Here is a 21,850-nt window from a genome sequence, read left to right as displayed (position 1 = left end):
TCATTTCTCAAAGAAATACATGTTTGATGGCAAAGTGCAGGGAGTCAAGTATGCCAGGTCTGCAGGTGGGCTGTTACTGGGGACACCCACTGGGTTTGCATCCCCTGGGAACATGCTGGGCAGGACAAGCTTAGTTCTTCTGCAGTGGCTCTGAACCCCTGGCAAGGTAGTGCTCAGGTTATTAAATAGTGCCACTGGCCTTGTTTACTGATAAACTTGCTAAGATGTGAAATCTGTGTGAAAGGACAGCAGCTGATTTAGCTGATATAGCTCAGCGGTTACAAGGGCCCCATAAAAGAGTGAAATCCCAGCCTCCTCTTCAGCTTGATTGGTGAATCTGAGAGCTGATTTTCATCCAGCTCCTGCTCTGTTTGTCCATCGAACCAACTGCTTTAAGGCTGCACAAAGAACTAAAGATGTTCTGGTGAAGCCTTTTTCTTCTGTCTTCAGGATTTGCTGTGTCATGGAGTCCCCTGGCATGCTGACCTGGCATGTGTACATGACCCCCAGAGGTGCCTTGGAGCGCAGATGACAGGGATGCACCTTGAATGACCTGGCTGTGATTCAGGAGGACTGGACAGCCTGCCTCAGAGCCTGGGCAAAGGCTCAGGCAAGAAGCCATGTGCTGACCAAACCTGCTGGAGCCAGCAGCTGGGCAAGCCACTGTGGAGGCAGAGCTCACCCACAGCTCCGTGAGCCAGTGTCACTGCGCGGAGGTGGCACAGACATGCACCGTGTGCCAAAGCAGGCACCCCGGCATGACTCCACATCCTCCGACTTGCCTGCCCCCTCCTACGCCAGCGTAGGAAGATTTCTCCCCAGCCCTGCCCTAACTGCTCATTCCTGGCCTCTGGCCACAGTTTGCTGCTCCTGGTGCCTCTGGGACAACTGTCTGCAGAAGTGCTCTGTGAAATGAGCTGGTTAAAAAACAGTGAAGGCATCGAGGTTTCTGGTTCCTTCTGAAGGGCTGTTTTAAACCTCAGTGATGCTAGCAGCTCATTTACAGTTGCTTCAGCTTGGGGAGCAGGGGGCAACAGCACAAGGGGACAGGGATGGGGACAGGATGAGTGGGAACATCTTTGGCTGGCTTTGCTGCCAAAGCTGGCCAAGCAACATCCCTACTTCTCAGCCTCACTAGAAGCTCTCTCTACTCCTCCCAGGCTCCCATCACTTTGCTGGCAGATTCCTGCATTGCTTGAAGGAGTTGCATTCCCCTTTAGGGAGTAAATGGTTCACATAGTTTGGCATTTATTCCATCACGGCATATGTGGAACTATCATTAACATTAACAGGAATGATACATCCATCCAGCAGAGAATAATCACTTAATGGCTAAATAGGAAAGCTGTGTACATTAAATTGCAGGCAGCTAGTCAGCTTCATGTTGTAGTTTTCCCTTTGATAAAATTGAGACTCATTTCAAAACAGGAAATTAATTTTCCCTCTTTTTGTTCGATGGGTGCCATAAATACAAGCCTGCCCCTTGACAACCCATAGAGGTCTCCGCTGTAAATGATGTATTTATAGGAGCAGATGTGCTGTAGATGCCTTAATGTAACACCAGCTTCTGGCTTTGTTGGACTGATGGCTTCTGAAGTGACAAATAGCCCGGGACATTTGTCGCAGCTCACACCCTATACCAATCCATGAACAGTTTTTACAAGCTGAAAAAGTATTCCAAGTTTCTGCACTGGAAAGCAGGAGAGCAAGGTGATTTGAAAGAAAGCTGAAAAAATGCAGGTGGATGATAGGTGCTTGATTTTCAGAGGTGTAAGTTACCACCAAGTATCTAGCTATTCTCAAGAAGAGAGTAAAATCTGGGTGCGTTTCATCAGAAAATTCAGATCAGCTGTATTTAACCCATGCTATTCTTTCAGTAATAAAAGTTCTGGCGACAAATTTCCATAAATAAGGGTAGAAGCTCTTTGTTAGGCATTTTAATAGATGAAATGGAAATACAGCCAGAGAAAACAGGAACTAGGAAAAAGAGTCACTGGGGATCCAACAGCAGCAAGGCTTGTGACTGTCATTTGAACTGCTGCCTTCTCCGTTACACATTCAGCTCGTCAGTAGATGTATAGCAGTTGCTGTTTGTCAGTATTTAAAGTGCATATACCACTGCACTGCCAAAACAGATTTTGAAGAGTGTGTGCAATAGGCAGCCCCTGTATGCGCAGCAGCAGCAGCAGCACTAGCAGACGATAGCACCTGGATGGCATGCACATTTTTGGAGCGGTCTAGCTCAAGCGGGACTTCATTCTGCATTTGGCCATTCATTTCTCTTCAGCTCTGCTCTCTCAGTTGTGCCAATGAGACTGTTGGTCAGGACCCACAACGAACAGGACTGGAGACTTGATTTGTGTTATTTCTAACCCAGGCTGGTTCACCTTTTTGCCCCAGATCAGGAGCTGATGGAGCAACAAGGGATGTTTCTAAGGGGTGAGGAATAACAAGGGAGGCAGCCACTGCTGAAAGAGATGTGAGTCAAATGAGTGCCTAAGATGGCGGTGTGTCACTTCTCCTGTACCTCCTTCACTTCTGTTTGTTTGTGGGCCAGGATGGTCATCCTGAGTTGCAGCTAACCCTGAAGTGCTGGTTGAGGTTACACCCAAATAACAATGAACGTTCAAGTACTAGAATGCACAACTGTGTTAATTAATTAGTATTAAGATGTCATTAAAAGTGGAAGAACAGAATTGAAACTCCTTTCGGTTATCTCAAGGTCACAAGAGAACCTGGATAAATCAGGACAAAGTGTGTCTCCCCACCATGTCACCATCTCTGTCATTCCCACTGGATAAGCTTTTCTCCCACTGCTGGCCACTGAGCAGCTCTCTGCTGCTAAAAAACAAATAAATCAGGCCAGATGTGTGGGACCTCCTCAGCCCCAGAAGCCCCCCTGGAGCCAGGGGACAAGTCTGAGGTGGAGAGGAACAAGACCCAGCTTCCCTGACCCCGCTCCTAACCCACGTGCAAACCTGGCTGGGTGGCTCAGGCTTCTCCCCAAGAGGAGCAGCTCAGCTCTGGTTAACTGAAAGATACCAGACTCATACTAAAGCACAGGCGAACCACAAGCCAAAGGAGTATCATCCTGGATATTTTGTTTAAACGACGGTTTCCCATATAAGTCATGTATGCTCCAGCTGTATATGCTACAGCCTGGTAATTACCAGCTTGTTGATTATATCTGGGGTGCATAAGAAATATATCATGTCCTGTTTTCTCCTCTCCCCATCCCAAATAAGGAGGTACTGTGAGTGCCTTTCAGGGCTGCCACTAGCTCTTAACGTGAGCTATCCTCAGCACAGGTTACACCAAAAGGGGATAAAAAATCACTGCAAGCAAGTACCTTAGTCCTCTCTCTGGCCCCCTGCCTCCATCCGTCTTTTCAGCTTCTGACCCCCCATGGGGAAAGGAGCTGCAGCATAACTTCTTCCCTCTTTCCCCCCATCTTGCCGCTCCTGAGGGGTTCTTCAGTGTTTTCCTGAAAATGTAATATCAAATGCTACCACTTCTATCATCACTTTTGAGATAAAGTATTTCTCCTGGAAAGCACTTTTCTGCACAGCGTCGGGACAAGAAATCTCACCTACAAAGCAAAAGCTCTTTACAGCTTCAAATTATGAGTAGTGGCCGTTCTTAACACAAGTGACAGGCAGCATTCATGAAAAAAACCTTAGTATGAGAGCAAGGTCAAGCTGAGAACATAAATATTCTGCTACTTGAAGAGTACTAGCCTGGTGCAGACTCATCCTGGCTTCTGCAGCTGCCCAATATGATTTCAAGAGATGAAGGGGGAAGATCCGATGAAGAAAGAATGGAGTTTTGGCTGGTGGATGTAGTGGATACAGGAGAGCTTTGCAGATACTGCTCCTTGTTCCCAGAGGAGAAGGAGCTCAGGGCTGCACATGGCTTTGGGCAGTTTGCAATTGCAAGGGATCATATTTAATTTTTTGCTTGTGGCCAACTCAGCTGCTGTATTAAAAAATGAACATGGGCAAAAGCAGTACTGGGCACGGCCACAATATGGGGAGGAGAAACCGTGCAGTAGTGCATCTGCTCCCCTGGCACACAGCCCAGCACGTTAACCAGCAGCACTGGGGAACAGGACGGGAGGGGAAAAAGAGCTGCATTCCCCATTCTAGCGGTGAGTCTTTCTTGGGCAAAATCTTCCCATGTTGGGTGAGTCTGTGCATCCTTGTGCAGCACACTCTTAACTCAAGACATATGATTAAAAGGCTTCCTGAGCAGGGGCAACCTCAAGTGTATATTTATAGGCTTTTGCCATAATCTCTCACCCCGGACTCGTGAAAAAGCAGGGTATAAGATGCTCAATGGCGTGCCTGTGCAGGCGTACAGGGAGGCAGCCAAGCGGAGCTGTGAGGTCAGTCTGGGAGCTTCCCTGAGGATGCCCTGGGGTTGGCAGCCAAGCAGCAGGACCCTACTTTTCTTCTGAGTAACAACCTAATAACCTTTCTTTGCCACAGGGAAGCAGATCCCATTGTACTGCCTCACCCCTCTCGCCCTACCAGCTCCTGGAGACTGCAGCAAGGGGCATCCCAAAGGCAATGATTTTGAATCAGAAACCTCCCGAGCCCCAGCAGCCCCTTGCTAGAGCTGTGCAAGCTCTCACACAAGCTGGCAGTCCCCAGGGGACGTTAATGGTAGGATGGATTGGGTTCTTGCAGTGTAGGTGCTCAGGGAGCTATTTCTTTGGATTTCTCTGCTGCTGCCATGGCAGGGTACTGATCTCTGCCTGGGAGCCCTGTGTGCAGTCACTGTGTCAATATTTAATCATGGTAATTAGTAACAGGCTGGGTGGCTCAGGAATTCACAGCTCAGCATTTACCTCATTCACCTCACCCATCTTTTGGGCACATAAGAGATATGTCTACTGCAGAGAGAAGCAGAGGATCACGTAAGTGTAGAAGTCTCACCTATTTTGTAAAGCTTTTATTTATAAGCTTTCACAAATGCATCTTCCTTTTGCTCTGGTGGCACATGATGCTGTACACCTAGGAACAGAGGAACTGCATTCCAGGTCAAAACAAATTACTTTTGTATCTAACCCATGGGCAGCTGCCCTTTGCTACCAGACTTTTAAGGCTTTTAAATACCACAGACTGGTGGCAGTGCGGAAAGCAGCCTCTTTCCTCTGAAAACAGGAGTAAGGCAAGATCCAGCATGCCTCACGTAGCTCTGCCCCCACATCCTTGCATGGCAGCCGAGCAGAACGTGCATCCAGTTATGTCAGCCAATGCCCTGCACCTCTCCCAAAGGCATCAGCTACCAGGAGTGGGTCCTCTCTGTTTTAAGGTGTGAGGCTCAGCCAGCAGACTGGGTCTAGCTGCTTCTGAAATCTTCAGGAATTTCTGTTCAGGACAGTTACAAATTAAGCTTTCCTTGGGGACACTGTAAATCAGATCCAAGGCTGTCTGCTTTGAAGTGGCTTTCCAACATGGCAGAAGGACTGTCACTTGGGGTGTACATGAGCTAGGGCTCCAGGACATACCGATTGTTTGGCTCTGAAAGTTCAAGTTAATAAATGTAAGAAAATGAAAGCCAAATGCAGAGTCGCAAGGGGAACGGGCAATAAAATGGTGGATAAAACTTAACACTGATAAATGTTTCTGGGACTCTTTTTCTTGCAAAAGAGAAAGTGCAGAGGGGAATACGAAAGGTCTGTAAAGTCATGAGTGACATGGAGAACCAGAAAAAGGTTTTAACTTTCTCCTCCAATACAGGAGGTAAGGGCTGTTAAATGAAACTAGCAGGAGGCAGGATCAAATAACTGAAAGGTGTTTCCTCACCAAAAACATACTCAAATGGTGGAATATGTTATTTAACACAGGAGGATGTGGGTGTTCCAAAGTTTAGCTCAACTAGGCAAACTTGTAGAAGAGCAGCTTTATAGGAGGACCTGAAATGGCTGTAGCCCTGCTCCGCCCCCCCCCCCCCCCCCCCCCCCCCCCTTCTCTTTTTAGCCTATTCTGGTTTTAGTGGCAGAGGAGAAGCTGCATGCAGCCATCAGAACAGGAGCTGCATGGAGTCCTGAACTGGAGAGACCTGTCATCCAGGGAAGCAAAATCTGCTGTTCATATAACAAAACAGTGATGGACTCACAACATACCTCTCCATCACATATTGAAGCCTCTGTTGTCAGCACCTACTGCGCAACAGAAGATGGTTACTGGGTCAGAGTCCCCTCCTCATCCATCCTCATCCTGTCCCATTTCTCCAGCAGGGCACTGATCACACCACATCAGGTGTCTAGGATATATGAGTGTTTGATAGGAGATAGAGGTTTGAATTGGACACACCACTCACCAGTCTCAGTCCTTCCCAGAAATATGGATAAGTGGGCAAAGTACTGATAACAGTGCCCCAAGACACACGGTAAACAGGGCTCCTGCTTTTTTTAGAGTGTAAATACTGCAAAATACTGCAAATACAGAGTGATCACCCTCCCTCCTGCCCCTTCCCAAAGATGCTGACCCATGGGACCACAGACTGAGAGAAGTTCTATGGTACCGTGGTATAGCAAAGAGGGAGCAAGGCAGGGACTGTCCATCAGGGCCCAGTGTGAAAGTAACCAGCTACTTGGCTCTCTCTCCTTGCACATCTGTACTGAGCTGTCTTCTCTGTGATGTCTGGTGAGATCCACCTGCCACCATAGCACCGGCTTGCCCACATCTCGCACCGTGCAGAAGATATTCAAGACATCATTACCACCTTTCTCTAGTGCATGTATGCACATGCCAGTGTGTATGCATTAACTACAGTCATGTAAATAACTGTGTATGTATTTTTATACAGATATAAATAGCTATTTTGGGTCTGCTATTTTCCAAAGAGATAAGGATTTGGAAAGGGCCTTTTTTTCCCAGAGGAGGCAATTAGGTAGTCTACCTATTCAAATAAGGGCTGTATCCTGCTCTGCCAGCAATCAGTGAGAACGACTGCCACAACAGCCGAACAGTGCAGCCAGCATGCTTTTGGCTTAATCATTTTTTGACAGGACCTGGTCTCTGTGGAACATTCATGAATAATTAACCCTGCTGGGGGCTCACCGCTGCAGACCCACAATAAAACAGACAACAAAAACCCAACCAAACCCCTAATCTTTTCTAATTAGTGGTATGAAGCTTCCTACTAAACAAAGCTCAGAACAGAGCTTCTTGGTCATGCTGCTGAGGAGGGGGTATGGCATTAGTATCCCTGGGGGCTTATCAATGACAAGGAGAGGGAGGGGAAAATATCTGGAGCCCTGATGAGTGTGGATGGCAGGCAGTGAGTGAATAGGCAGCTTCACTTGGAGCGTGACAGCTGCAAGGCTCCACATCCCCTCTGCTCCTGACAGCAGTGCCTCCTGGAGCTTTTGTTTCTCTGCAGCCAAGATGACAGCCTTGTGTGTCTTTTCACCAGGTTACGCCTTCCTTCCAGACATGGATGCTGGGCACATGGGATTGAGCATTGTCAGAGCCTGCCAGACAATAGGGCATTAAGGGAAAATAAAAGGTTGCTTTCTTCAAACCCAGACTTTTTCATTTCCAAGTGATCTGGCTTTCAATGACAGCAGCTTACCTGACTGGACCACTCCTTGCCGCACAAAGGGAGAAGGAAATAGTCAGGAAATATGCTCTGCGATGGCAAAGATTAGGAAAAAAAAGCTGCCTTCTTAATGCAAATGGAATTGATAACAAGGGAGCAATACACTCAGAACTTTCTGGGTCCTGCTTTTTCATCCCCATCCTGCCACTCTTGCATGCATCGGCATCCATCCTGCACACTGATCCTGCGCTGGTGCTGTCATCACACTGCTGTGAACTCTCCAAGTTCAGAGCTGCACCTCCCAACCTAGCACTGTGTCAGTGACAGATGGAGGGGGCTGCGCTCAGCCATGCATCTTGCAACAGCGCAGCAGAGACAGGTTGAGTCAGGGCTGCCATGCCCCTACAGCATGGCAATGTTTGCTTTGCTGGCTGGTTTCAATCCTGAACCCCATTCCAGCATGGCAGAAAACCACCCATGGAGGACTCCAGGTGTGTATCTGAATGAGCCAAGGTCCCAAGTTAGTGTGACATTGTTCAGCCTTCATCACCTCGCAGCCTTCTTAAAGCTGCAAATGTTGGAATAGCTGCTTTGGTTTTGTCTGGAGCAAACAGTGAAAGCTCCATGTTGGGCTGGGGTGCAGGAGGGTGGTTTGAGACCTGGCTGCAGCTCTGACAATGAGAACTCCTACAGACAGCCTGCGGGCTTTCCTCTGAACCTCTGCCACTTGCATTTCCTCTGAACTTCTGCCACTTGCATTCCCATGTCCTTTCCCTGCTTTTCACACAGTTCTCTAAAAGCAACCTCCTCTTGCCTGTTCCCAGTTCTGCCTCTGAGCTGGAGGGGGACTGCACAAGCCATTTCACTTCTGTAGCTCTTGGTCTTCCACCCACCAGAAGCTCTGCAGAAAGCCCTAAGGGTGACGGTTCCCAATTTAACCTCCATGAACAACACCATGCTGCGGTGAAAAAAGGGAGACACTTGATTCACACAGTGTCGTACATTATACACTGTGAGCACCAGAGAGCTGCTGAAGTCCTGTATTTGGCATCTAACAGCACACCAAAAAAAGTGCAGTTGAGATATTTCTGTAGTTCAGGGGAGAGCAATGAATGAAGAGAGGAGTGGTGTCTAGATAACACCAGTGAGAAAAGACTGCACAAACGCATAGTGCTCAGTGAGAGGAGAAAGGAAAACAGAAGCATGAGAAGAATGAGGACTGCAGCCTTCAAACATGCTGCTGATGTGCAGGGAATAGTCTTTCCACCACAGGCCGGACAAGAAGTGAACTTAAACTTCAGCAAGGGAGACTTAGACCAGAAAGTTAAGTTTCCTAACTTCAGGCATTGTGAGACATTGGAAGAGATTGCCTGGGGTGCTTACTGAATCTCTGTCACTGAAGGTTTCTAAGAGCAGACTAGGAAAATGCCTGTCAAAAATGGTTTACATCTAATTGAATCTGCCTTGGAGCATAAGGGTAGACTAGATGGCTACTAAAGGCCTGAGGCAGTCCTATTTCCTGAGGTGCTTTTAGATGTGCTAATGATCTAAACAGTTCATAAGAGCTAGGTATTTGTTTTTGATAGCTAGCATACCTGGCATATTTGGCATGCTCTTAACCATGGTCTGTCTACAAAGGGAAACTCCTCTTTCAGTCAGCTAGCAATGTCCCAAGCAAATCATCTGTACTAAAAATGCCATTCATGGCACATATATTTAAGAGCAGCATATTCATCAGGTTGCCAGCCATCCAGCTTCAGGACACGCAGCACATGAAATCCCTGGCTCACACGCTTATGAAAGCTGTGCCCCCATGTCTTCCTTAAGTCAGCAAAGATGTGTGATTTATGCTTAATTGGACTTGATTGGACAGCCTTGATTGGACTTGACCAGGGTGGGGAGCGTTCACACGAGTAGGTAAGGTGTAATGACAAAGGGGTCGGGAACCCCCAGCACAGGCAGGAGCAAGCACCAGGGACACTCCACTCCGGGAATTTCCAGTTACTTTCCAGCACAGCATGAGCTAGCCTGGCTTGGCCTACTGTACGCATCAGAAACACACAGATCCAGATGAGGCAACATGCTAAAATCCACCACTAACCTGACAGCCATGGGAAAACAAAGAACAAAAAGATACCTGCTTTCTGAGGATGGTATATACCACAAGCTGAGATGGTGTGCCCACCTGTGGGTGACAGGCCAGGCACCATACAGACTGGTTTTGCAGCAGCTGTCAACCAGTTCTTGATGCAATCTGCAAAAACCCCACGTTTCCATTAACCCCTGTGGTGCCGGACTTGGGGTCTCACTGCAGAAGAAAACCTGCTAGGAAAACCTTGTCACTACACAGGTCCTTTCCTCACAGTCTCCTGTAATACCTGTAATCATCCTTCACAAATCTTAATAACACCCACTTCACATTGCTTCCCCAGACTGTCTCAACTCCAGCACCACTACAAGACATGGAGGGGAAGGTGGGAAGCTGGGATGAAGCCACGCAGGGTCACAGTGCAGGCCAAGGGGCAGAGCCAGCAGGCTGTGCATTGCTCATGGGTAAAAATCCTGTTTTATTCATCATGTTGTCTGCTCTGCTAAAAAACATCTCTAAGCATAGTCCTGCTTAGCTTCTGACCACTTGTGAACAGTCCATGCTGCCGACATGCCTCAGTGTATCAGGTACACCAGGGATCCCACCAGCTGTGGCAGCTAAGTCCATGCCCTTGCAGGGGAGTCAGGTCTGGAGGGTGGCCATGCCGCAAGGTGGACCTGGCCACAAAGACCAGCATTTCAGTCCACATTCCTTGTAGGCTGCTTGGCCAGCTCTGCCTGCTGTCAGCTGAAGGCTAAAGGGTGCTTATTCAAGTCACTCCCGTAGAGAAAAGCATAGAAGGCCAAAAAGCAGGTGGTTTGCTGCAGATTACTTCTTCTTGTGAAAGGTTTTCAAGGGTGGACCTGTGGGCTCAGCGTACCTAAGCCAGACGGGTTACTGAGATCTGAGGAAGAGATGGCCAGGCTTTCTCCTGAGCTGCAGTCACTCTAGCAGGCTGAAGCACAGCGCAGCTAGTCTATGATCCTCCTCTTCCCAGCCACAGCTCCTGGAGTCCCATCAGAGAGCTGCAAGAGAAGGACCTGCAGGCTGCTGCAAAGACAGCCATCTGCCTGTGGGGCCAGCCCGATCCCCCATGTGTGTGGACCCTGCAGGATTGCAAGGCAGAGAAGCACACACAACTGTAGGGGAAATTATCTCCCATGCTGATGACACAGAATGAAGGAAACCGTATCTCCAAACCCACGTGTCGAGTAGGATGGTGCTAAGCTCTGCCCTAAGTCTCCTTTTGTTGGGAGCGCCCTGGCAGGACGGATCAGGAATTCTATTGCAACCCAATTTAAATATGAAAACATACAGACTAAGTATGAAAATTAATACACAGTTCAGAGCCCTCCATACTGGTCTGGGGCTCGCTTCTGACACGCTTATTCTAAGAAGCAATTAACTTTGAAAATGACCCTATTGGACCAAGAAAGCAAGGCAAAATTTTCTGTCTGACAGCCATTTCTGGCAATTTCAGGTTTTTTACACTACTTCAACCTGTTCCATTTTATTGGACTGCTGTTATTGTGGTTTTCCTCAAAACAGTGCACAATCTTGAAATTCCCAGGCTTTGCGGATTTTGGAAGGACAGGGATGAACTCAATAGCAGGAGCAAAACAATCACCAAATGAAATAATTTGCATAGACATTTAAATGGTTACAGAACAGTTTCCTTCTGAAGTTACTGCTTGAAACAGCCTTGCGCTCCGGAAAACAAGTGGTTGGCAATTCGCATTGAGTTTTCTTCACGCGATGATGTGTAGTTTGAAAACATCGGAGGTAAAACTTCCCCAATGCCTTGTTCTGGCTCCTGCACTTCTCTCTTCTGAAAGCTTTAGCCTCCATAATTTCTACATCCCAGCTTTTCAGTGAGGTACAGAGACTTTTGGCAGTTGCCAGCTGAGCACAGAAATATGGAAAGTATAAGCCTTTGGTAAGGGAAAGGAGACAGATGCATTAGTTACCTGCCAGAATGGAAAATTACCAAGGGTGTGTCTGTTTGACCCAGCTCAGCACCATCCTGTTCCTCACCATGAAGATGCAATGTCTGCACCAGCACTCAAGTCTGGTTCACCAGTTTATTGTGCAAACAACAGAAATAATAGCAAAGGCAACAGCAATCTTTCATCCCTTCTGCTGCTGGAAGGCCTGGCTGCTGCAGCATGGGATAAACTCCTCTGCCTTGATCACAGCATGCTGGGATGAGCCCCTTTGCCTTGATGCTCCTCTGAGCTGCTCTGAGTTCACTTGTGCTCTTACTGGGTGGTGCTCATGATACAAATTCACCAGTTGCTAACATCAATTGTGTCCAGCATGTGGACTCAGCTTTGAGGAGTCCCTTGGACAGTATGCTCCAACGCCCTTATCTCATTAATAAAATTACAGTTCCTGAATAGGTGCATGTAATGTTTCCAGTGGGTAAGACAATGCACAATACATATACTTATGTCCATTGATTACATGTACCTCGAATTATGGTTATGTGTACATTGTTTATACTATTGATGAGATACACCACAATTAAGTAGCGAAGGTGCAGCATCCATTATATGGAGACGTACACCTCAGTAGTCATGGTACTGCACGTTGCTAGCTGGTGAGCAGTCACAGATTGCTCAGCATACATGGGAAGGCAGCAAACATTCAGATTGCTCCTTGCACAATACTTGTAATCCTTGTACAATCATTTCTGGGTCTCCCATGACACACAGAGAAACAGCTAAGCACATCGCCAGTTCTCCATATGAAATCGGATGAAGTCAAGGCAAAATAAAATCAAACCACCACCACCACTCATAAAGCTCCACACACTGAAGGACACTGGGATCAAGCAGCTCTGCTGAACTGAAGGGCCCTTCATGCCACTTCATGTACATGTGTGAACTGTGCCCCTGTGAATTGCTAACTTGTCCTTTAGGAGTGAGTTAGATGAATGAGACTCTAATACCAGAGTTCATGCTCCTTTGAAGAGCTGCTTTGCTTTGTGCACTTCTGCCTATGCACTACCAGAATGTCTTCCATAAAGCTTTATTACCATTGGTAATGAAGAACTAAGAGGCAAAATTTTCTATTCAAGGATTGAATAGTTTAAAAACCCTACTTCCCTGGATACTGGAAAATCAAATAAAAGACTCTAGGGCACAAGAGCTAATTAAAAAAAAGAAAGAAAAAGCCTGCTTTACTATGAAAACACTTGAGGGCAGATAAAAGCTGAAGGGAGGTGCATGGTTGAATAATAAGGTCTTAATGGGTTTGGGTCCATGTTTAGTACAAAGCATTGATTTGGGCTGCTTGGTGAAGTTAGTGATTTGATTACAAAAATCTAATTTAAAGGGACACTGCCCAATAAGATCACTCTGTTTGAGAAGTCTGTATTGGTGTCATAAGTAACTATTAATTTTTTAAAAAAAACGACTAATTTTTTTTTAAAAATAAAAGACACTAGAGTGAAAGAATATCCTTTGGGTAATCACTTTATTTCATACAGTTGGCAGAATTAGTGGAATGTCTTAGCTTCTCTCTTTGCTGTGTCCACTCCTTGCATGCTTTGTTTGGTCTCCCAGAGGCTCATCAGGAGTAGAAGGTGGCTGGAGAAGTATAAATTAAACAATAATAGGAAGACGTGATTGTAAAACAGTAGTAAAAGATAGAAGCTGGCTAGGTAGAAGTCAGGGACAAGAGGCATTTCCATAAGATATTTTAAACACTTCATTTGAAACTGGGCTATTTCCAGTTTGAGAGTGCCCACTGAAGTAGGTGGGAATTATATCATTCTCCGGGCAAATGTGTTGTTTTATTTACAAGTGACAGATCAGGAGTGAGACTGGGCCACTGACACAGGGAGATATTCAGGAGAGTGCTCTACTCATCTAACTGTAGACATCACAATATAAATGTCTTTATCTGAGCTTGCGGTTTGAACTTCCTTTGTAGTCACTGGGCATGAGTCATCTCACCCCAATGCAGACATTTAAAAGAGGGCAGATGACTCATGCCTTATAAGTACCTACTTCTCTTCACTGATGACAAAGGCCAGCTCAGATGGAGTCATCTGATGTCAGGTGAGATAACTCCCACCTTGACTGGCTAGACTACCGTAAGATGCAAAATATGGAATTAGACAAAGAACAACACATGCAGACTGCTTAGCACCTGTATGATATGTTACCCTAACTGGTGACTTGATGAGAAATCTCATGTCTGATTGCTTTCTCACAACGATATGCACCAGCTGGAGAAGAAAGTCACCATTCATTCAGGACTGTCCTGGTATGCTCCCACCCCACAGGAATGAAGCCCAGATCAGCTTAGCAAAGGCAAGGTTGTGGGTTAAACACTCTGGCCCAGGTTATGCGGTTGTTGACAGCCACCAGTTGGCTGTAGCGGTCCATTTCAGTCTAAGCATCTGTGAGAACCACGCCAACAGACACAGCAATACATGGTGTAGAAACCTGAATGTCAGCAAAACAGCAGGTTTTCAGTGTTAGACAGAACCAGGCGGTTATCCCCTCTCTCAAACCCCATGTTTTCAATCACCTTGCCTTGTCCTTCTCAGACTGTCACATGCAGTGACAGTGGCCATTGGTTCATCCACAGCTGGTGAGATCCAGCTGCAAGGGTCACTGAAGAGATCATCCTAAAACTCCTGTTTGTTGGTGACTGTAGTACTGTCGCATGCTTAGGAGGCAACTTTGTAGCATCACCCAGGAGCTCAGCCTAAACCATTAGTACGAAAAAAGCAGGTTTTCCCCCAGGCCAGTGTTACAATCTCCCGAAAAGGCCAGCTAAATAGCAGTTGCCAAGCTCATCAGTCTTGGTACCATTCCTACAAATCAGCAATAATTGCTGCATTTCAGAACAAGACCTGTCATTTAGTCATCTACAAAGTTGTCTTTGGAATGAATGAAGGACTCAGGGCTCAGCCAAAATGACTGCGTGTCTGATGCTTGTTATTTCTGCTCTCGTCCCCAGATGGTAATCTTAGGCTCTGTAGAGTTGCCTAACCCAGCTTCTGCAAATGCTGCCAGTACTGGATTCTGGGTATGTGATGCATGGACATTCACTAACACTGAGACTGTCTTGCAAGAGTTCCCACAATGTTACAACCTGATCGTTAAGATCTTAACAGCACTGGGACATGCATTTGGTGAGATGGGCAACTCTGGGTGCCTGAGCAGTACTTTCACAGCTAGGGCAAAGAACAGCTAGTGGTCAAGATAGTGCTTTCAGGATACACTGCAATCATCCTGCAGAGCCGGTCAAAATTACTAACTGGAAGGGCAAAACTTTGGACACAGACATCTAGAGATAACTCCGTGATCACAGCTTTTGAGGCCAACCTGGAAGGCAGAAGAGAGGAAAGAGTGCTTAAAGAGAATCAATTAGCCACATTTGCAGACATCTAAAGTTCACGTGCCCAGCTCATAGCTGTACATGTTCCCCATAGACTGGTGTATTTTCATTGTGACTGCACCAAGAGTTGGTGCATTGGCTAAAATTAGGTACAATACATCTAGGCAATATAACAACACCTATTAATCATAATAATACTTGTCATACTTCCCCTTGTTTCTGAAACAAAACCTGTTTAACCTTTCAAATATCATAGGGAAATTCTGCTGTTAGGTCTCTCCATCATCACAAAGCAGAACCTGGTGCTGAAGCTTGCTGCAAGTGTTGTCTCAGGTAGGCACATTGCTCTATGATGAGCAGAACAAACAAATACTGAATTCCTACAGATTTGTGTTCTGTTTCCCCTCATTTGCCTCCAGCTATGCCCTCCACAGCACTCCCAGCTTTTACCTAGGTCATCTGATAAAGTAACAACACCTATGATGCTGTTCCTTCTGAGTCCATGCACTGAAGGGAACTAGGATTATGCAGATCTGATCTCTAAATTACTGTTTATCCATATAGGTTGAAATTTCATCAGCTGTGGAAGAAGGGCAGGACAAAAGGAAGGGTCATGGCATACAATTCTGCACTACTGCAATTCCGATAGGGTAAAACGTAACACTGCAGATACAAAGTTTTGGCCTCAAAGACCAGAGGAGGAGAGGACTTGTATGTCAAATTCTCTTTTTTGATACTACTAACAAGTATTTTGAAATCTTCTCACTCAAACCCACTTTGGCATACTTGTTTTCTCTCTCTCAGGCTTGTTGGTGATGTTCAGTTTTGAACCCAATTCTCACTTTGCTCCATCTCTGGCATCTACTGACTCCCACCTGCATGCCAACAACTGCACCTGCTATAGAAAAAAGGGTTAGAGATCTAATTTTCCAAGTGCTACATTCCTTCAGTTCAAGAGCTGTCAATTTTTATGAGCACTCACTGATTGTTTGGATCAGTTTTCTTGACTATGCAAGCTCCCAAATAGCGATATTATTATTTATATCCATCAAGTCTCTCATTAATCCAAATCCTGCCCTCTAACAGAAAAAACACATAATGCCTCCTAAGGGAGGAGGTTGTTTCTGAGTCACTGGCAGAACAGCTTGTTCTCTGGTCTCATGGGCTCCCCATGAGTGTCTGGCCTTTATTTCTCCCTCTTTCTGGTTTTACAAGTCCTCTCTTGGATTACAGTCATCTGCCAGAGCCCTGCCACGTGGCAAGAAACGAACAGGAAAGTCTGGGCATTTATTTCTCTTAGATCTGCCAATCAGTATCAGTGTTGAGTAAATGACCTGGTGCTCATTCACACTGCCAAGCAGCACTGAACATGAGTTTGGGGCATATTTCAGCAAATAAACCTAAAAATTCGTGATCTGTCCTCATTTTTGTAATTTGTAATTAGGTTTCGGCAAAGAAACCTAAAAATTAGGGTTTTTTTTTTTTTTTTTAGTAATTTGAAGGCTATTGGTCAGAAGCAATTAAGCATTGAAGTGTGCATGTTATAAATCGGCACGATAACTTGGCTAGCCATTCAATGACCTAGCTAATGAGGAAAGATGATCTCACTCTGTTTATGAGAAGCAAAATGCTTCCAGCAGTGTCCAGATGGTAAAACAAGTTGGTGTGTGGTAGCACCTCACTTCCACATGGTTGGGTGAAATCCTGTGTGAGAAACAACTGTGTTGGGCCTGAGTCCTGGAAGCGCTCACAGATGTGCTACGCTATCAGCATATGGGCGATGCTGTTTGAGCCAAGAGCACAACTTTGGCCTCTCCCTCAGACTCCGTAGCCAGGGTTACATTCAAAAGCCTCTTGCTGCTGGAAGATGAGGACCACGGTGGGCCATTGCTGTTGTGATGTAGGCAGAGCCGTGTGGAAGAAATGCCATCCTCTTGTGACAGTGATGAGTGTCTCTAATGAATGTCTGAGTTGTTCACCCCCTCTTAGATGAAGGCAAAGAGCATGCTTGACTAGAAGCATTAGCATCACTGCTCACTTTCTGGTGAGCAGGACATTAACTCATGGTGACACTGGGAACAGTGAGATTGAGTTTGTAGTTTTTGCTTGTTTGTCTTGTTGTTTAAGTTGAGAGAACTGTAATGAGATAAAGTGCCCTCTGGAAAAACTAACTGGATTTGAATAGCTTAATTAATGGAGATAGTCACCTACATAAAACTTTTTTTTTTTTCCAAATAATGGGGATGTGCATGTCTACAAAGAGTCAAAATCAGCACATACTTTATGATACAGTGCTCAGGTTAACCGTAACATTATTAATGGTTGATAAGGAACTGGGCATAGTTCTTCTGTTAAGGCTTTTATTGTCCAAGTAGGCTACATGTACATTCAAATATCATGAGCTATACTGCAAAAAACTCATCGCTAAGAACAGGGGAACTTTCTAGTTTGGTTTTTTTTTTCTTTCAAAAAAGAATATATATAACCTGGCTACAATAGAGAATTAAAATATGACAAAATGATGAACAGCCAATGGACATCAACCTTATGGTTGAAGTGCTGGCCTTCATCTGAAGTGAAAGTATTTCTTATTTAACCTGCAGAAATTTTTCTTGCAATTACTGTTAATATTGATTAAGCTGATGAATTTACAGTTGCAGCATTCTTGGTCACAGTTTAACAATAATGAAAAGAGAACATTCATGCCACATTCCTGCTGCTTATTGGAGCAGGAAAAAGATGTAGTCTCATGGTAGTAGAGGCATAGCTGTTGTCTCAACTGTCACCTCCCATAGCCTCCAGGAATTACCTGAGCCTGGTAATGCATAGCTGATAGCAAATTTCATGAAAGTCTTTCTCAGAACGTCCAGGGGATTCACAGAGCAGTAGCAGAATTTCCCGTCCCTCGGACACCACAGGGAAGAGGTCTCAGGACAGAAATACTGTTGCTTTAGGTGCAGGAGGATCGCTGGGTTGGGAGGGACTTGAGAGATGCAGAGAGAAATATCTTAAGCTGTACGTTAATGGAAGCTATAGGCTTTCCAGGATTTCCCTTCAGCCAGCTGCTTATCCTAAAGTGTGCCCTGCCAGACTGGTACCGTGAGGGACCGAGGAGCAGAGTTAAGGTTACAACACTGACATATCGTGTGTTCAGTCATGATACTCCGTACCATTTTCTTAATGTTAGGTGGGATGTTTCTACAAAACATAGCTCTTCTGTTGTGTTTCGATAGGGTTTTCCTTAAAAGAAGACCAATTTTCTTAATCTTAATAGCAGTTCAATGGACCCAGTACTTCAGTACCTTCTGAAGTCCCTGCTGACTGACGTTAAGGGAACTTCAAGCTGTTGAGTGAGCTGTAGTGCTCACAGCTCCTGAGATATTTCTGACTATGTCTACGGTGAGGGTTTACTTAGCAGAGATGAAACTGACTCGTTGTTTTTGCACTTAGGCATTGCTAATTGTGGTGTTGACAGACTAGCTCTATCACAATGTTATGAAATCAGACATGATCTTCATTGTCTTGCAGGGATTAGATTTTTTAAGTGCTCAGTGCTTATCCCCTCTGTGTTGGTCTCTTTGGACACCAGGTTTACCCTGAAGATCCAGATCAGGACTCATTTCAAGGGCAAAGTACAAAAACAAGCTGCTGTGCAGTAGTGCGACTGGACATCTCCTCCCATTATTTTCCCTTTGACTAAGAGACAAAGGAGTCCATGGCTGAATTTCTGCCACTTGCCAGATACCTTTTCGGCTACCCTGCTAAACTACACAGGACACTGTACTTTGATTTTCTTCCTCTTTTTTCCAGTCATAGTGGGCTAGTAGTGGGAGGGAATACTTGAATCCGGTTGTTCAGCAGATTTCTGGACATTGTAACAAATGCTTTCTGAAAAGTGACATTGACCTAGTGAGGTGTAATCAAGTTGTCTTAATGTCGTCCTAATATTTCAGACCTCTGCAAGTCTGTTGAAATGTTATCCTCCTGCAAACAAGCTCAGAATCCCTTTAACCAGGGTTATAGATTTTTGAGTCAACAAACAGAGCTTCTAACATACATGCAATCTAACCTTGGCTCTTGTCTTCTTTTTTTGGTTTTTTTTGTTTGTTTTTTTTTTCCAAACCTCCTTATTCATTTTCACCACCTCATTTAATGCATTGGTCCTGAATATCCTTAAGAGAGTAAATATGTTAAATGTGTCATGCTCTTGAAACAATTATCACAAAGAGGTTTTCCTTGGAATATAAATGACACCTTCAGATTTGTCTTCTTTCCATAAATAGATCTATTCTAATGAGGTCTTTTGTGCCAAAAGCATTTTCTGTTCTCCAGTGTTAATCCCCTTGCAAGTCTCTTCAGGCCTTCAGAGTAATCAGTCACATCATTGTTGGTAATCAGTTACAGCTCTCCTGACCAAACATGAGCTGTGGTAGCACATAGTCGCACAAACCAATGCCAGGGTAATGAGGCAGTACGAGCAGGGCTTTCTTACTTGATTGAACTTTGGGAATGTGGATACTCTTCTCACCATCCTTAAGCACTTTTCCTTTGGCCCAGAGATACAGCTCTCTTTAAAATACTACCTGTACTTTATAATGAACATTTGCCTATCAGAATGCCCAGGTTTTCTGCTGTAATGTGGAAGCATAAAAATGGACAAACCATGCTGGGACAAGAAACCTCATTGCACTGTATACAGAAAGGCACTCAAGCACACTTTTAAGTATGGGTGAAGTTGCCCAGATCTAAGAACACCCTTACTCATGTTCCAGATCAGAATAGATGTAAACTATCTGCAGGTTAGTGTGCTCTTCCTGTTAACATGTATTTTATAAAAAACAACCTTATTTCCTGCACCATTTGTAAAACAGATCCGAGTTACCACAAATAATGAATACTTCTGGCCATTCTGACCCAAACTATATAAAAGTATAAAGAAAAGTTACTGAGCTACCGTAAGATGTGCTTGATGGATTACTTAGGTTTAGTGTTGCTGTTGCTAGAAATGCTCAACAGAAAATGAAGAGAAATAGTAAACTGTACCTGTATGAATGATGCTGCTAGCCAGAATAATTAGGACTGTATTGTGCAGAAATTTTTTGTTAATGGTGGATCAAAGAAGACAATTTCACTAAACTTCTTAATGTTTAAACACTTAAACTGTGTTTAAACTTAAAACACAGGGCTAATTAACTACAAATCCACAGCACCAAAATGCAGAATCCAGTTTTTCTTTCCTTTTTTCATTAATGCAAAGTTTTCCTACAATGAGTGGCTGAAAACACTGTTATGACACCTGGCAATCACACTGGCAATGAGTGTAAAGGGATTTAAGACCTAAGTACAGCCTGACATGGCCAGTCAACTGAACAGGAGCTGTACAGAGCGTTCCCAGCAGATATCCACTTTGCAGAGTTAACAGAAAACCTTGGAAAGCAGAAGATAATGGAGCACAGCCTCGAAGCTACTCTGTCGTGCCTTAGAGGGCTGGAAAAATCAAATATAAAGTTTTTCTCACAACCCCGCTCCAAGTCCCTCACTCAGTAGGAACAGGGCCCAGTTTTTACTTAGAATGGAGCCTTATGTTATGTCTGGTCCACAAATTTATACAACTTCTTTTGCAAATTTACAGCCACAGAGATTGAATGGGTGTACTCTACACTGGGTAAGAGCTGGCTGGCTGGCTGAGCCCAGACTGGTAGGAAATGGAGTTACATCCAGCTGGCAGCCCGACACAAGTGGTGTTCCCCAGGGCTCAGTACCGAGGCCAGACCTGTTCAGTATCTTTATCGATGATCTGGATGAGGGGATCGAGTGCACCCTCAGTAAGTTTGCAGATGACACCAAGTTGGGCAGGAGTGTTCATTTGCTGGAGGATAGGAAGGCTCTGCAGAGGGATCTGGACAGGCTGGACCAATGGGCCAAGGCCAATTGTATGAGGCTCCACAAGGCTCAGTGCCGGGTCCCATGCTTGGGTCGCAACAATCCCATGCAGTGCTACAGGACTGGGGAAGGGTGGCTGGAAAGCTGATGGGCGGGAAATGACCTGGGGGTGCTGGTGACAGCCAGCTGAACATGAGCCAGCAGTGTGCCCAGGTGGCCAATAAGGCCAACAGCTTCCTGGCTTGTATCCGAAACAGTGTGGCCAGCAGGACTTAGGGAAGTGATTGTTCCCCTGTACTCAGCCCTGGTGAGGCTGCACCTCCAATTCTGTGTGCAGTTTTGGGCCTTTCACTACAGGAGGGACACTGAGGTGCTGGAGCGTGTCCAGAGAAGGGCAACAGAGCTGGTGAAGGGTCTGGAGCACAGGTCTTATGAGAAGTGGCTGTGGGAACTGGGGTTGTTTAGCCTGGAGAGCAGGAGGCTGAGGGGGGACCTTATTGCTCCCTTCAGCTACCTGAAAGGAGGTTGTAGGCAGGCGTTATCTTGTCCCAGATTACAAGTGACAGGACAAGAGGGAACAGTTTCAAGTTACACCAGGGGAGGTTTAGATTGGACATTAGGAAAAATTTCTTCATGGAAAGGTTAGTCAAGCATTGAAACAGGCTTCCCAGGGAGGCAGTGGAGTCACCATCCCTAGAGGTGTTTAAAAAATGTGTATGCAGTGCCCAGAGGTGACAAAAGATGCAAATGAAAGTCTTCCTCAGCAGCCATTAAAGCTGCTACTTTTCTAATGAAAAGCGTAACAGTATATACTTGACTACGTTTGAGTATGTACAAGAATAGGTGCTATGTCTGCAAAGCATACATTTGCATAATAGCCAACTCCTTTTCTGAGAACTCTTATAACAGGAAACTATTAAAATAAAACACAAAGTAAATTAATAATTTAGAGATCTCATTTGTATGAATCCA

General features: G+C 45.3%; 1 protein-coding gene across 2 annotated transcripts in view; it reads right to left on the bottom strand.

Moving 5' to 3' along the window:
• EID2 (EP300 interacting inhibitor of differentiation 2) overlaps window positions 1-21,850 on the bottom strand; it is a 51,330-nt gene that overhangs the window by 3,232 nt on the left and 26,248 nt on the right. Inside the window, exons 3-4 of one of the 2 annotated variants that reach the window (XM_055803931.1) lie at window positions 3,350-3,484; window positions 1,923-2,468 (exon numbers count right to left, since the gene is read on the bottom strand). In XM_055803931.1, coding sequence (XP_055659906.1) covers window positions 2,402-2,468; window positions 3,350-3,484 — 202 coding nt within the window. In that variant the 3' untranslated portion in view covers window positions 1,923-2,401. Of the gene's footprint in view, window positions 1-1,922; window positions 2,469-3,349; window positions 3,485-21,850 lie in introns of those variants that run through there. The other variant, XR_008747204.1, reaches the window with a different exon arrangement.

This window comes from Falco peregrinus, chromosome 5, assembly GCF_023634155.1.
Source record: "Falco peregrinus isolate bFalPer1 chromosome 5, bFalPer1.pri, whole genome shotgun sequence".
Taxonomy (NCBI): Eukaryota; Metazoa; Chordata; class Aves; order Falconiformes; family Falconidae; genus Falco; species Falco peregrinus.
This window is presented reverse-complemented; position numbering and strand designations above follow the sequence as displayed.